Here is a 16,799-nt window from a genome sequence, read left to right as displayed (position 1 = left end):
TGGACACTTAGGTTGTTTCCATATATTGGCTATTGTAAATAATGCTGCAATAAACATGGGAGTACATATATCTTTTCCAATTAGTGTTTCCATTTTTTTGAATGAAATACCCAGAAGTGTAATTGCTGGATCATATGATAGTTCTACTTTTAATTTTTTGAGGAACTTCCATACGGTTTTCCATAGTGGCTGTACTAACTTCCCTTCCTACCAACAGTGCATAATGTCCTCCAGTCCTTGCCAACACTTGTTAGTTCCTGTCCTCTTAATGATAGCCATTCTGATAGGTATAAGGTGATATCTTTTTGTGGTTTTGATTTGCATTTCCCTGATGATTAGTGATGGTGAGCATTTTTCATGTGCCCATTGGCCATCTGTATGTCTTCTTTGTAAAAATGTGTATTCAGATTTTCTGCCCATTTTTTAATTGGATTGCTTTTTCGCTATTGAGTTGTATGAGTTGTTTATATTTTTGGATACTAACCCCTCTGTGTTGACATTGTACAAAAGCAATGGTGAGCAAACTACTGGCGCTTTAGCGTAAACCAAGACAGCAGCACCAAACTTGTGATCACTGTGTTTTTCACCACTGTGCACTCATGGTAAACAAAACAAAATAAAACAACACAAAACAAAAAGGCCAATTTTAATGAAGAATGTTCTCGATGAAGCAGTAACATTATGTTATCAGTTTTACTAAATCTCAGTCCTTGAGGACACAACTTGTTAGTTTGCTGTGTGACAAAATAAGAAGTATGAACAAAGCACTTGGGCTTCCCTGGTGGTACAGTGGTTGAGAGTCCGCCTGCCGATGCAGGGGACACAGGTTCGTGCCCCAGTCTGGGAAGATCCCACATGCCGCGGAGCGGCTGGGCCCGTGAGCCATGGCCGCTGAGCCTGCGCGTCCGGAGCTTGTGCTCTGCAATGGGAGAGGCCACAACAGTGAGAGGTCTGTGTACCGCAAAACAAAAACAAAAACAAAAAAGCACTTTTGCTGAATACTGAACTATAATAGTATCTCGAGAAAGCACTTTGTGATTGTTTAAACTGCAAGAGGAACTCGCCATTTTTTTTCATGGAACAACATTATACTTGAAGGAATTGACAAATTATGGTTATTTGAACTTAGGTATTTGGAAGACATTTTCTTGAAACTGAACTGAGTAAGCTCTCACTTTAATGAAAACAATTATATTTGTTGCCAGTGACAAAAAGCTGAGTTTTCAAGTGAAAAATCAGAATATTGGAAAATGTGTAACTACTATGGTAAACTTGACCGCTTGCCAGTTCTTCAACACTTTTCTGATGAGGTTGGTGATAATATTAACAAATTTGAGTTTTTGATACTTTGTAATGAAATGTGATAATGTTTGGAAGTTTTAAATAACTCAGCAAGTTAATATTTTCTAAGTGGCTTAGGCATGATTTTTTTTTTTTTTTTTTTTTGTGGTACGCAGGCCTCTCACTGTTGTGGCCTCTCCCGTTGCAGAGCACAGGCTCCGGACGGGTAGGTGCAGCGACCATGGCTCACGGGCCCAGCTGCTCCGCGGCATGTGGGATCCTCCTGGACCGGGGCACAAACCCGTGTCCCCTGCATCGGCAGGCGGACTCTCAACAACTGCGCCACCAGGGAAGCCCTAGGCATGATATTTTAAAATCATGCATGGGTAGAAAAATATATTGAAAGTCCTAGAAATGCCAATGGATTTTACTGAAAAGAACACCAAAATTTCATTACTATGGTTTCAGATTCTGTTTTCAAAGTAACCTTTAAGAAGTAGCCACTTGGTGAGTTTTGTGCAGTATCAAAAAAAAAAAAAAAATCAACCTACAATTTTCAGAAAGGGCTATTAAAATATTCTTCCTTTTCCAGCTACACATCTGTGAGATACTGAATTTTCTTCTTATAATTCAACTAAAACAACACATTGTAATGGATTGCGTACCAAAGCAAATACGAGAATCCAGTTGTCTTCTAACAAGTTTCAGATTAAAGCTGTAAAAATATAAAACAATGCCACTCCTCTCAAATTATTTTTGGTTTTAGAAGCAATTATTTTTCATTAAAATTTTATATTTGAAAACATATAATAGGTTTTTTCAATTCATTAATAAGTGCCTATTTTAAGACTTGTTAGTTTTAATTTGTAATATGGTAAAAATATCAAAAGATATGATCCACATAAACAAAAGCTTTGAGGTCCTCAATATTTTTAAATGTGTAAATGGGTCCTGAAACCAAAAGTTGAGTACTGTAAGAAATACAGCTAGTTAGCATAACAATAGAAAGATGTACAACCCCGTTTGCAATCAAGGAGATACTTGTTTTGAGGTGATTCCTTACCCAGCAATGAAAAATGGGAACACACTCCTAACCTTAAATCCAAGATAATAGATTTTTTCCTATTGCTATGATAGAAGGCATATATTTTTTTATTTTTTGCCTCTTTACATCTCTCTTACTCACTCACACACACACACCCTCTTTTTCCTACACACACACACATGTTCTAATTTTTTTTAATTATTTAAAGCCTAGATCTAGACAAATACTGAGATCAGCTACAGAAGAATTCCCTGAACATGATCTATTCCAGTAGCAGGTAGCCTGAGAGAATAAATGTGCTTCCCAGCTCAGGCTATACATTGATGACTTATAGCAAAAGAACACATCTGGAGATAAACACAGCTGATTGTAAAGGACAGTGGGTTTAACAGTACAGAGAGATGGTGTTTCCAGCATACACTAGCATCCTGTTATGAGTCACTGTGTCCTCAGGCATGAAAAGGCACAATGTCTGTTCCCTTATCTTTAGAATATTGGAGGCATTTTGTCCTTATTTGACAAAACTGAAAGAACAGATGACTAAGCAAGAAGGGTTGAGAGTAGCGCTGATTCTTTCGACTACATTCAGAAGATCTCTGGTTACAATAATATAAGAATGTAATTATCCCTATTTTTCTCCACTGATGCTTAGTTTAAAACAACAAATATTTGGTCCCTCTCTTGTGTCAGGCACTATGCTAAGCTTGGGTTTGGGTTACCATCCTGAGCAGGGCACAATCCCTGGCCATAAGAGTCTTGCATCTAGAAGAGAAACAGGCACATATAGAGACAATTTCAGTGCAGAGTGATAAAGGCTACGATGGGTTAAATGCACAGGTCTATGTGCTCCCAGAGGATAGACACTAAGCAAGTTTGAGGAAGGCTGCTTTCCAGGAAGACTTTCTGGAGAAAGTATGATCTGAGTTCAGCCCTGAAGGAAGAATAGGAAAGGCAGGAGAGGGAAGGAAATATATGCTTATGTTGGGTGCAGGGCTGGGTGGGTAGGTGGGGGGTCAGAGGGAAACTTTTTCATGCAGAGGGCATGGTATGCCCAAGTGATCAGAAGCAAGACACTGCAGGACAATTGGGGTTGGAAAACACCTTTTCTCTCCTTGTTTGATCTGTTGGCTTTTGTTTGTTTTAAAAATAGAATAAAGAGGTGTGCTAAGAGTTGAGACTAGAGATGTGAGCCCCTGTCTGAACAGAGAGCACTAATGAGTTTCAATGTGGAGGCCACTGCAATAACCATAAAAACTAGGGAGTAATATAATCATATTTGTGCCTTAGGAAAATACACTCTTTTTGCACCTTGGAGATCAGGTCAGAAGGGGCTGGATTCAAATGGAGAGCTATTGGTTACATGCCGGTGAGAAGGAGAGCTGCCTCTGGTAATTCCCTCAGTCCAACTAGCTCCCCCTCAAGTCCTGGAGTAAAGGGTGATGGTGGCTTCTGTGTTCAGCCTAGTAACATCATGCCACACTTTGGCTGCTTGTTGAGGCAAGCACCTTTCTCAACATCCCAGCCCTAACATATCAGTTCAGCTATTCATCTTCCCCCTTCCACCTTTTAGCTCATTCTACTTTCTGCTATTAAATAGTAAGAAATGAAAAATAATTACCACAATAATGCTAACCACTAATAATAAATAATAATAAAGTTCTGTTAATAACATTGATGAAATCTGTACATCCCTCAAATGCCTCTACACAGGTACTATCTCTTCAGTTTAAAGGTAAGACTGTAAGTAACACAATAAATAAAACAGAATGGTAAATTTTGATGGTAAATTTTTATCAGGAAGGGGGTAATTTGTGTAATATCTAATGTTTAAAAGTCAATGTATATTATTTCTAAATCCTAATTTTAAAATCTCATCTCTATAATCATTTTCTACTGTGACTCTATGTAATTAGTACTTTGCAAAATAAATCTGGGAATGTCAGAAGTGATTGCACCATACCTTTGAAGCATTTTATAATGTTTATATTTAAATGAATCAATTTTTAAAATGGCCCCCATTTTCACTACTGCTTATATTCACACCTTTGTCACATAACTTTGTAATGCTGTACCACTTTGACTTTGGGCTTAACCATGTAACTTGATTTGGTCAGTGGGATGTTAAAAATTGGAAGCAGGAAAAGACTTGAAAAGCACTTGCACAGTTGAGCTTCCTTTGTCTTGCACCTCTACCTTTACAATGAGACCAGCCTGCTGGAGGATGAGAGACGTGAAGCAGAGCCTCATCACCGTGGTTGTCATAGCCAAGAGCCAGCCTAGATCAGCCTACAGTTAGCTGATCCCCAAACGTATGAAGAAATGAAGCTAAGATCGAGAGAGCCATCTGGTCAACCCCCATCTTCCTCCAGTCTCATGAACAATAATGCTTATCCGTGAATGCCACTGAGATTTTGCAGTTGGCACACAGCATTATCCAGGCAATAGATAACAGATACAGGGAATAGAAAATTTTCTCTAGCAGCGTTTGTCAAAGTTTGTTTTCTTTTTTAAACTATTGCTTACTTAGAAAAACTTCTTTCAACTTCATAACTCATTATTGATAATGAGTTAGACACTCATTATCAATTTTTATTAAGCTGAAAATTGATCTTGGTAATATAACTTTTTAAGATGATTGTAAAATTTGGGGAAAGCCCTATCAAATTTCTTTAATATTTGTTACAGATATAATTGCTTTCTGTATTAATACTGCTACTATTGGTTTGTGTCCTACAGACACGGGAATTCTGGAAATATCTATGTTGAATGATATATATCAAAATATCTTTTTTGAATGATATTTAGCAAAAAGCATATGGTACATTCATATTGGTATTTGCTGTCTTACTGACTATATTCCTATGCTCCTTTGAATAGCCCTCTACAGGATTGGAACCCTCTAATATAAATTTTATAAATCTAATTGGAAGAGTTTTATGCAAATTATCTTCTGGATTTGTACATTTCACAACTTGATTTTTCTCCTGTATCCACATACTTCTGATGCCATACTCTGCAGTAAAGTAAGAATATTTCTGGAAGCAAGTAAAATTTAATCATACATGACAAAGTGATTGTGAAACACGTACTTATATCTTTCTACACTCAAGTTAAATATATGACCAACTAAACTTCCCTGTACCTGGATCCCAGAAATGTCTGTGGCCAGTCTATATACCATACAATGACAGGAATTACAACAAAGGAAGACAGACATCAAACATATCATACTGTTGCAAAATTTTCAAGAAGATATGACTAAGTAAAACACATTACTAGTGCTCTTCCTCCCAAGACTTTGAAGGGAACCTGTGCAAGAGAAGAACCCTAAAGCTTAAGCTTTGATAGTTTCATGTGAAGTCTGCCTCTGTAGATTGATGCTACCAATATCTTTCCTTTATAGTTTAGAGAGATTTAGAGAGATTAAGTAATTTGTCCCAGGTCACAGAGCTAGCAAGGGGCAAACTGTTTAAATTCAGGGTGTGAACATTTTCACCACTCTGGTATGCTGACTCTCGCTGCAGGAAAATGCTTACCACGACCCGAACCAGAGTTAAGCATAATGAGGAAGGAACAAGAAGTATTTGGATGAAAGCGCGACTAACTTGTTACTAACTGGATAAATTGGTGAGGAAGACCTGGAGGTTCAACTAAGACGGTCTTCAAGCAAGGATTAAATATCTCCAGCTGTGGGAGAGCAGAGATACAGAGACTAGAGTTGGGCCTGGAAGTCCTTGTGGCAAGATGATTGACCCTGGGGTAGGAGTCATGTTAAGTAGTTGAGAGGAAAGGACAGGATAGTGAGTGGAAGGAAGCAGTGACTGAAAGGTGGGTTGAGTGGACAGAAATTACAGATTCTGTGGATGGAGTTGTATATATAAGGCCCTACGTATGTCATGGTGGCAAGTTAAATTTGTTATAAATTTGAAATGAATGTCTTCAGGGTTAAGAAGAAACTGATTTTTAAGGTTGCAAAAAACAGAGAGTTGGCGAGAAGATGGAAAGAATAAATTCAAGCAAAGTAATAAAGGCCTATCAGGAAGATAAGGAAAAAACTTATTGCCTCCTGTTAAAAACCTTCTCTTATTTGAAGGCTACTTTTTTTTTTTTTTTTTTTTTTTTTTTTGCGGTACGTGGGCCTCTCACTGTTGTGGCCTCTCGCGCTCCGGAGCACAGGCTCCGGACGCGCAGGCCCAGCAGCCATGGCTCACGGACCCAGCCGCTCCGCAGCACGTGGGATCCTCCCACACCAGGGCACGAACCCGCGTCCCCTGCATCGGCAGGCGGACTCCCAACCACTGCACCACCAGGGAAGCCCAAAGGCTACTATTAAATCCCTTTCATATGTCTCCATTAACCCAAAGTAGACCTTCAGGCCTTCATCAAAGGATCTTCCTAACCTTATAGTCATTTTTGACTTCTGAATACTTCTTAGGTTTTCTTACTTTTAATTACAGTATCTCCAAATGAGTCTATTTCACAACCTTCTAATAATGGTCTGACTGAGGTCAGAAACAGAGAGAACTTTATTTCTATTAGTAAACCACAGTAGTGTGTTCGTTTACATCTGTGATATTGTGGTAGTACATCACCCTCATTTATATCACATGCTGATTTCACAGTATGCAAGAACTTAGGGGTAAGTTGGTTAGGATCCCCCAAATCAATACCCCCTGACTTCCCTTCCAAAGTTCATGGCTGTGTGTTCATGACTTTTGACGTGAGGTCTAAACCAGGTAAACTTGTTGCAAGGAGACAAGGGCTAAGACACTCTAACTCTACAATGACAAATGGACTGTGGACTTTAATCTTTGGAAATACTTTGCAATGAAGAACTGTAATAAATTAGAGACATAGATAGACAAAGAGAGGTTTATTTTTCTCAGCCAAATAATGAAAATAGAGCCCAGTCTTTTCTCCACTTGGCTTTCTGCTTAGACAGCAGCACTTCATCTTCGTGTTCTCCTGCTTAAAAGAGACCCCAGGCTAAAAGAAAATTGAATGGCAATGGCAGTATAAATTACCCCCTCGGTCCCTTGGCCCACTTATTGATCTAATGGGATCCATCTTTTGAAGTCATAGAGAGTGGAGGCCAAAGCTTTCACTTCTGAAATGTCAAGAAATAATTAAAATCATAACACAAATGACACCAAAGGAAAGTTGTGGTGTTCTTGATATCCTGGGGGAGAATTTCAGCTTATATATAAGCTTTAAATGCATAGTTCTGCTGAAAACACACAACAGTGAAATTGTCAGTGGTTTGGAAAGCCCAAATCAAATAGCCTTTGATGGGAAATGGCTTTTTAATAATTTTAATGCAATTTTGACTGTTCCATTACATAAAGAGGCCTAATGAATGCTGCTTTGAACCACTGAAAGGAAAAGGTGACCTTAGAGAGACTATTTTTTCACTAATTAGAATAAAATAAACAGAATGTGCATACAGAGTGTTGAATTACTTTAAAGAGAAAAGAATTTTCGTTGTTTTTATACAAAATTTGCTATTTCAAAATACCTATTTCAAATCACTGTAAAGTTTACAAAGTTTGTTCTTAAACATGAATTTCTGTTGGCAGTAAACTAAACCTATTTGGTAAGGAGGGCACATATTATTACTACAGTTTTATATATGAATAAGCTGAGAATTTGTGATGTCAAGTTCACTTTGAAAGGCCACACAGGGCTTCCCTGGTGGCGCAGTGGTTGAGGGTCCGCCTGCCGCAGGGGACACGGGTTCGTGCCCCGGTCCGGGAAGATCCCACGTGCCGCGGAGCGGCTGGGCCCGTGAGCTATGGCCGCTGAGCCTGCGCTCCGCAACGGGAGAGGCCACAACAGTGAGAGGCCCACGTACTGCAAAAAAAAAAAAAGAAAAACATAAGGCCACACAGGGCTCCCCTGGTGGCGCAGTAGTTAAGAATCTGCCTGCCAATGCAAGGGACACGGGTTCGAGCCCCGGCCCGGGAAGATCCCACATGCCGCTGAGCAACTAAGCCCACGCACCACAATTACTGAGCCTGAACTAGAGCCCGCAAGCCACAACTACTGAACCTGCGTGCCTAGAGCCCATGCTCCGCAACAAGAGAAGTCCCCACAATGAGAAGCCCGTGCACCACAATGAAGAGTAACCCCCGCTCACCGCAACTAGAGAAAGCCCGCACAAAGCAACGAAGCCCCAACACAGCCAAAAATAAATAAATTTATTTAAAAAAAAAAAAAGGCCACACAGCTAGTAAGAAGTAGAGCCCAGACTTGAACCCAGCTTTCAGTCTTTTGGGTCAGTGATCTCATTACATCAACATTATATCTACTCCCTTTGTAATCAGTATTAACCTTGCCCCCTGTTCCCGGTCACTAAGGGAGAAAGCTCCTTAGGGTCCTCCACAGAGCTCCTTCTAGGCAAATAATTTTTTTTGGATCCTTCGTCTATATCCACATCTAGACTAAAATGCATTATAAAAGTCATGGGTTGGTGGGAGGAATAGTATTTTATTGATGAAGATTTAGAATAAACGGGAGAGAAGAAGTACTTAGTAATTTCTTATTGTTTAATCGGTTCAATAAAGATGCTTTGTGGCATCCAGGCGCCGTTTCTTTCTGCTCAGATCTGGGAACCATCTTTTCCTGTTTTTTATTGACAAAGTTTCTGCACAATTTCATATCTCTTACCACAAGCAAATGGTAGCAGTGCTGTTGTAATGCTGGTTCTTTATATGTGGGAAACAAAAGCTCTTCTTGCCTCTGCAGTTGTTCAATACCATTTATTTAATGCTGGTTATATCATTACTTTAAATACTGTGCTATCTATTGTGCTGTCCGTGAATGTTGGCTTCCAGTGACTTAGAAAGTGTTTCTGTGCTTTGTTGGAGAAGCCCACAAATGTAAGTCTTACCCCATCTATGCAGGGAAATTAGAACAATAATTTATTCACGATGATGTTAAATTTACCATCCAGAGCTTTATAGCTTAAATATAGAACAAAACGTTTTCCAACCATATCTTCTCTTGAACTCTTTAGTCCTTAATGTATTCTTAGAATGTTCTCTCTTTCAGTGTCACCTGTACCCTTGCCTTCCACACAGTGTCGCCAGTGAGAAGGACAGGCAAGAGGCCAGTGATTGAAACGAGAAGAGTGGTCCCATTGTGCAAGGATTGTCACCCTTACCTGGCATAGTCTCAGACAGACCTGAGAGCACATCACAGTTCCAGAGATAAGAGCGGACATGGACCCATTGGCTTGTAGTGCATTGGTCTTGAAGTCTATCAGCCAGACAGGTGTGGCCTGGTCTGGGGCACCGACCAATATATGGCATGGAGCCTTCAGAGGGGGTGGGAGACTGCTCTGGGTACCAGAGGTGGGGGATACACAAGCCAAAGGATGCCTTCTGCCATGCCTACCACTCATGAGTTCTAGAGATGAAGGTGGCACCCTGATTGGAACCTTGACAATTGAGAGGCCACACATGCTGCTTGAGCCAAGGGTCAGCAGTAAAATAGAGTCCTGAACTCATCCTGTGTCTAACCTGAGTGAGAGTCACATCAAGTCAGTCTGTCACCACCATGCTGGTGGCCCAATTTCACGTGATCCCGTAAAAGGACTACACTAGTCAGCAGAGTGAGCCACTTGTCCGGCCCCCACCCTGGAACTGGGGTCTGGCGAGGATCACTAGCGACCATCCCACAGCACAAGTCCCAGAGCTACTCCGAGCTTCTGATGCCCGTTTGTGTGTGGAATAGAACATCAAAAAGTGCCCTGATGGAAAGAAACAAAGACCAGGCCCACACAGGTCTCGATCTGCTCTCAGAGCACCCTTCCTGGGTGGCTCTGCTGGTCCCAGCTGGTCCCAAGCACTGGAAGGGTCTCAGATATTGTGGAGGAAGTCACTCCAACCTGCACAGGGACCCTGTTTGCTCAGGTATTAGAGTGCTCTGGTCCCTCCATCCACTACTTATCCTGCTTAGCAAGACAATCAAAAGATCCAAAATATATGATAAAAAGACTCACTTGCTGTACCAAATCTCACCCATTTGCCCCTGCAAATGCATTTCCACCCCTTTTCATATGCTCTGTCTTGACTGGTAAGTATTACATCTTCAGGGTTTCTGTGCCTTCTCACCTCCAGCTAGGTTTGACCAATGGGGAGCCCTGGCCAGAGATGGAGGAAAATAGGTGGAAGATATGGAATTTTTCTCCCCGTTCCTTCCTTCTGAGGTCACTTTGAACGTGTCCATCCATTAAAGGCCACTCTCAGGCAGCCATCTCCACACTCATCTCTCTCCTAGACTCTGGTCACCACCTTCTCAGTGATACCATTTTAGCTGCTTCTAGCCCCAGGATACTGCACTATTCCTAGGGGTGGCCTCAACACAATGCTTTGTTAAAAGATACATAAGTTAGAGAGAGAGGGTCGGCAATTGGAGAGGGCTCCTGGTTAGGGGCCTGCTGCCCATGTGAGCTGCCTGCGAGCCTGAGGAATAAGCTAACCTCATACAATTGGCTATCGCGGCCCATGCTTTCAGTCTAAGATGAGTGAACTGTTTGCAAGAGGGGACCTGGCAGTCCTCCAGCTGAGCGCAAGGAACATGCCACTCTGCCTGCTTCAGGGGCCTCCATTTCCTGGTCTATGCAGACAACGTGATGGTTTGGCTTAGGCTTGAAGCCAACCATCAGGGTTCCTCCATCTGTAAAATACAGGGGTCTGATTAGGGGATCTCTAAGTCCAGCACTAAGGGCAGGGACCTGGAGAATGTTACAGGAGTGGAAGTGCCTCTCCCCAGGCCCACCCTTAACATTTGTAGGGCCCTGGGCAAGAATACAAATGAAGGTCAGTTCAACAGAGCCCTAAATATTTAGAAGTTACAAATAACAGAAGCAAACAAATAAAATGAGTCCTATATGTCTACCCTGACAAATATGCCTCATCACAACCAAAGTTTTAAAATATTCATCAAACTATAGTTTAGTGGCAAAATGTCAAAGACGTATGAATTTAATCATGATTGCTCATGTATGAGTGTTGCTTTGACAATATTTGGATGAGTATATATAAATAAAAGCACATATAAATCATAAATAATTTTATATTAATTCCAATTTTTTTGGCCTTTAATTCTGTAAGGTTACTAGCTGTGTTGTCATCAACACTTCCTCATAATTTGTGTTCTACTTATGGGATCTAAAAGATTTAAAAATAAATATAATCATATTCAAAATGTTAATGTATTTTATACAAATATAAATTACAGTAAATGCAAAAAATGAAAAAAATAAAAATCATTTTCATAAATGTTTCAAGTTGTCTTCTAAATATTCATAACTATGAGAATTCAAATGCAAAGTAAAAGTAGTGATATCCAACATTCGAATCAAAAGTATTTAAATCAGTCTGAACTTTTTATTTGGTTGTTTGAAAATAAAATTATATTTCCTAATATTAAAAGAACACAATTCTAGAGTTCAATATTCAGCTAGTTGCCAATGTAAGATATCAGTAATTGAAAGCACAAATTAGAACACAAAGAGTAGAAAAAAAAAGACACAGCACTGCTGAGAAACAGTGCTTCATTACACATGGTGTCTGATACATGGTCGGGCATAATAAATTGTAACTATTAGTAGTAAAAATAGTAGTAGTTGTTACTAGTAGTGATTGTTTATTTTTTATTTTGTGGCTCTCTCGTCTGTATCACAGAATTATTTGGGAGCTAATTTTAATAAAGTGAACCTATTCAATTCCTCCTTTATTTGACCAAATTAAGATCTTAAAACTCCAGTTATGAGAGAGTTAATTACTGTTGTCTCAAGAATTGTCTCGATTTTACTTAGAAAGAAGAGTTTTTTGTTGTTAGAATCTAATTGATTCTATTTAGCAAAAAGTTATCTTTGATTCCAGTATGTTTTCAGCCAGATTACCCTCATAACCTGAACACAGAATTTTGGCTTCTAATTTCAAGGAGAGAAATGTAACTGCAAAGCAAAGATATATGCAAAGCCTGATACTTAATTTATCTTGTTCAAGCCAAACAAGGCTAAGAGTATCATGTACAGAACCTTAAGAAATAATCTTTGCATTCAGTTAATCTATATTAGTTTTCACTTCATTGTCATTTGCTCTTTTAACTTTCTTCACTGGCTTATCAAACAGAAATTGGCAGTGATAACATTTTCTATTTCTTTGATTTTCAAAATGTATCTTTAAAAACATGTGGATTGGCTAATAGAGCAAAAGGGATGGAGTTGATCAGAATTCTTTTTCAAGATAGCTCTTCATGCCAACAATTGGCCAGAAGACACCCCAGTGCCTCTTGTAAGATGGGAAGATGGGTTCTTTCTCTTCCAGGAAAAAAAGTAGGATTATTAAAGTCCTATTAAAGTAGTAATGACCCCTGGAAATATTACCTTTTAGTACTACTTCAAAGATCATCTCCAACAAAATAACTTATCTTGAAACTGCCAGAAATATCACCTAACTTCTGCATGTGGGGGGCACCTATTAGAATTAAGAGGGCACAATATATAGATATAGTGATGACTGTAAGAGTGTTGGGATGAGATCCTGCTTTTTCCAGCTGTTTGCCTATTCCTCTTTGCTTCCAAAGATGGAAAGAGGGGGCTAGAGGCCCCAAAGAGAAGGCTCTGTTCTCACTAGTGGAATTGGTTTATCAAGCAGAATTCCCTAAAATTTTCCCAAGACATCTGGCCTGAAGGCCCACAGTCAGATAGAGAAAACCTATATTGATTCCCAGCTGAGCACAGATTATATGAGGCTTCTCTGTTTGCAAAACTATTTCTAAACGTCCAAACAAATGGACAAGTCTCTGAAAAATGGGGCAGTAATCAATGTCTCAATAATGGCAGATTTAGTAGTCCCAAGCATGGCTTATGTGTATTATTCAGCATTTTTGTTATGAATGGCCAGACCCTAAAAGCCCCTGATGGAAAACAAAATGAAGTTAAATAGTGTTGGAACTGGACTGGCTCTCAGCGTTAAATATCTCATTTTTCAGAAGAAACAATTATACAGAGAAGTAGTGACCTGGCACAGCACTGAACCTTGGCAAAGGCCATGATTACAAAGAATTAGAGAGAGTATGTTGTGGTGGGAAGATCACGGGTTATGTGAACAGGAAATCCCTGACTTCACTTCCAGCCTGCCACATCCTAGTTTATGTTGGAGAAGTCTCTTAGCATAACTAAGCCCCTGTTGCCATTTTCACATTTTTCAGAGTGAAGTATTATGCCTGTTTATGGACTAAATAAAATAGTGTATAAAGTTCCAAGCACATAGCAGATGTATTGTGAATATAGATTAACTTTTCTTTCCTCATTCAAGAAGTCTCTGAACTACATGCACTTATATAAAATCCCACCGAGGGGACTGAATTAAGGAGAATGTTAAAAAAAAATCTCTGACCTAGAAAGTCCTTAGTTTCAAAGCAATAGGCAGCAGTGACTCATTACTACGGTCTTCAAAAAGCTGAGGAAGGATGGGGATGAGGGGTTCCTATCAAAGCAAAACATAGAACACAGATGAATAAAAATACACACATACATGTTTTACACACACATATTAAGGTATCTGCGAATATGTGTAACTACATAAGAGTTCAGTCATCACGGATCCAACTCTCTTCTGACTCATAAGCAACATTAAGTAGCTTCCTGTGCTCTCCTGAAATGAGTTCTCTCTCTGCTAACCCCAGCACCCTGCAGCCTGAGAACCTGGCTCTACTTCAGAAGTTGAGTCATTGTTACCTTTATTTTAAAGGCTGTTTCTGCCAACAGATCTCTCCATCCAATTTCAGACGAGAAAGATTCACAAACTCAGAGCGCCCCATTGAAGAAGCAGGACCTTGTTTTCCCTGGTGCAGGTAAATGTCTTCCTATGTTTAAGACTGACCTCCAAAAAATAGAAAGGTGGTTTTGAGAAGCCATATGATCAAAGAAAGTTCATACAAAATTCAAACTAAGAGAAAAATATCAACATTTCAACATCTCTCACAGTTGAATTGAACTGCAATTTCTGATGTGTTAGAGGAAGTGGTGATTCATCTCAGCTCATAATGGGCACCCAAAGTGCAAAATTTCTCTTGCTTTAGTTAGTCACAGACTCCAAAGGGATCTCAGAGAAGTGGATTAACAATGTGGAGGGTTGAAATTCTTTTGATTCGTTTTAGTGCTATCCATTAGAATACATGACCCTTTATTAATTTAATGGATTGCAAATTGAAGGGAAAAATAGTTACTTTATAAATTTATATAGAGTTAAGCATAGACACATTAACAATAAAACCTTGACTTTTCACATGAAGGAAGAAGTGTGGCAAATGTATTCAGTTTCAGTATTTTTTTAAAAAAAACACCAAAAAAGAATGTTCTGTTAAAAATGAGCCATGTAGCATAGATTGCAGAAAGAAAGGGGAGGGGAAGTATCTTTGATGTGTACGGTTATAAGTGTGTAGTTGTATCTTGTCCACTCCTCTAGCTGTGAAGCCTGCAGTTTCGAGCAGTTTTCAAGCAGGTTTGCACAGGCACAACCCGCCAGTCTTGCTTTGAGCCACGTCATGTGTCTCACAATGTGGCATGGGAAGCCTGTAAGAACCCACTTGGCACTCACACATGTGTATCCTGGAAGTGCTGGAGAGTCAACACCCATGGAGCACACTTGACCAGTGAAGGATGGGGCTGATGGAATGCTTGACATGCAGTTCATAAGGCTCCTCAGAAGGTCCTGCTGAATGGAGCATCCATTGACCATAGCAGCAATGAACATATCCTTACATTGACTTTCCCGCCCTCTCTGGTTGACTTCCTGTATTAGTTATCTACTGCTGTGTTAAAAGTTACCTCAAAACTTAGTGACTTAAAATAACAAATTTTTGTTCTCACAGGTTCCACAGTCAACAAATCAGAATCCGCTTCAGCTGGCTGTTTCCAGCTCAGGATCTCTCATGAGGATTTAGTTCAAATGTCAGCCAGGGCCGTATCCATCAGAAGGCTCGACTGGGGCTGGAGGATCCACCTCTGAACTTACTCACGTGGTTGTGAGCAGGAGTTTTTCCCAGTGTGGACTGCGGCTCACCTTATGGCAGCTGGCTTTCCCCAGAGCGAGTGATCCAAGAGAGAGGACAAGGGAGAGTGCAAGCAGGAAGCTACAGTGTGTTTTATCACTTAGCTTTAGAAGGGACCTATCATCACGTCTGCTGTACGCTGTCAGCGACATAGATCAACTCTGGTGCAATATGGGAGGAGACTCCACAGGAGTGTGAATACCAAGGGGTGGGGAACATTGGGCGGTCTTGGGAGTTGGCTACCATACTTCCTCTACCACTCATTCATGATCCTGGAGTCACTTCCAATAAACTACTTGTACAAAAAGCTTTATCTCAGGCTCTGCTCTTGGGTGGAAACTAGGCTAAGGCAGCGAATGATTGTCTCTATGTAGTTTTCTTCAGCGAGGTGGATCTGTATGTAACTGTGTTGATACAGAAAGATTTCCAAAATATATTATTAAGTGCAAAAAGTAAAATGCAGAACTGTTCAGGCATGTGTATATAACTGCAAGAGTATAAGAGAAGCTTAGTAATAGCTGACAGTGGTTATTTGAGGGAGAAGGTGAAAAGAAAAAGACTGATTAATTTTCATCTTATTATTCTTAGCACTATTTGAATTTTTGAAACACATTTATGTATTCTTTTAAAGAATCACTTTTGGGGGGTGGTGAGATTGGGAATTAAAAAAATTCTCTGTAAAATTGTATGTATTAAAAGTATAAGAGTGCCTTTAAAAAACAATAACTCTAGCAGTCAGAAAAGTTAGGTACTATAGAAGGTGTTCAAAATAAGGGTCAATTCAAACAATACAAGGGACCCTTTGCTCAGTCTTTCCAGGCATTGAGTTGTGGTGTTAACCCAACTATTTCACACCAAAAGAGAAGTGGGGACGCATTCCCCTTCTATGAGGAATCCATGCCCAATGACACAGTACACTTCTTATCCTGCTGTCTGCCCATTCCCTTACCATTATATCAAACCTGGGAATACATGGAAGAATCATCTGGAACCATGCCTCAGGATTTTGCTCTTGTCCTCTGCTATTTTTCATACCTTTAAATTAAAGTAAAATCCTTTCACACAATGGCGCCAAGATTGTGCAATGGATACTTGGTTCCTATTATCTTCTCAAAGAACAGGTAAAAATTCTTACCTTGGAAATGACAGGCAACATTGTCTGGCAAAGTAGGTGATAAGGTGAAGAGTGGCTCCCTGCATAGTCAGTATGTTCCTAGCCCAGTCTCTCCAAGTTAGAGCCAGTGAAAAAGGAGCCAAACAACCAGAAGATTCCTGGAAATCGTTGGGCCTCTCCTGGAATGCCCACCACTCCATATTTAAGCTGTGGTGGATACGTGCCACCAGATGGTGCCAAACCGCGGTTGGGACCAGGATAGATTTGCATTACGACTTCAGATCTCTATTG

General features: G+C 40.0%; 1 protein-coding gene across 1 annotated transcript in view; it reads left to right on the top strand.

Moving 5' to 3' along the window:
* Positions 1-15,351, top strand: part of QRFPR (pyroglutamylated RFamide peptide receptor) — a 76,887-nt gene extending 61,536 nt beyond the window's left edge. Inside the window, exons 2-3 of the mRNA XM_060013198.1 lie at positions 14,129-14,194; positions 15,215-15,351. Coding sequence (XP_059869181.1) covers positions 14,129-14,194; positions 15,215-15,351 — 203 coding nt within the window. The remainder of the gene's footprint in view (positions 1-14,128; positions 14,195-15,214) is intronic.
* The last annotated feature ends 1,448 nt before the right edge of the window (positions 15,352-16,799 follow it).

The sequence above is a fragment of the Delphinus delphis genome, chromosome 5 (genome assembly GCF_949987515.2).
Source record: "Delphinus delphis chromosome 5, mDelDel1.2, whole genome shotgun sequence".
Classification (NCBI taxonomy): Eukaryota; Metazoa; Chordata; class Mammalia; order Artiodactyla; family Delphinidae; genus Delphinus; species Delphinus delphis.
The sequence above is the reverse complement of the archived record's forward strand: the minus strand, read 5'-3'. Positions and strand labels throughout refer to the sequence as shown.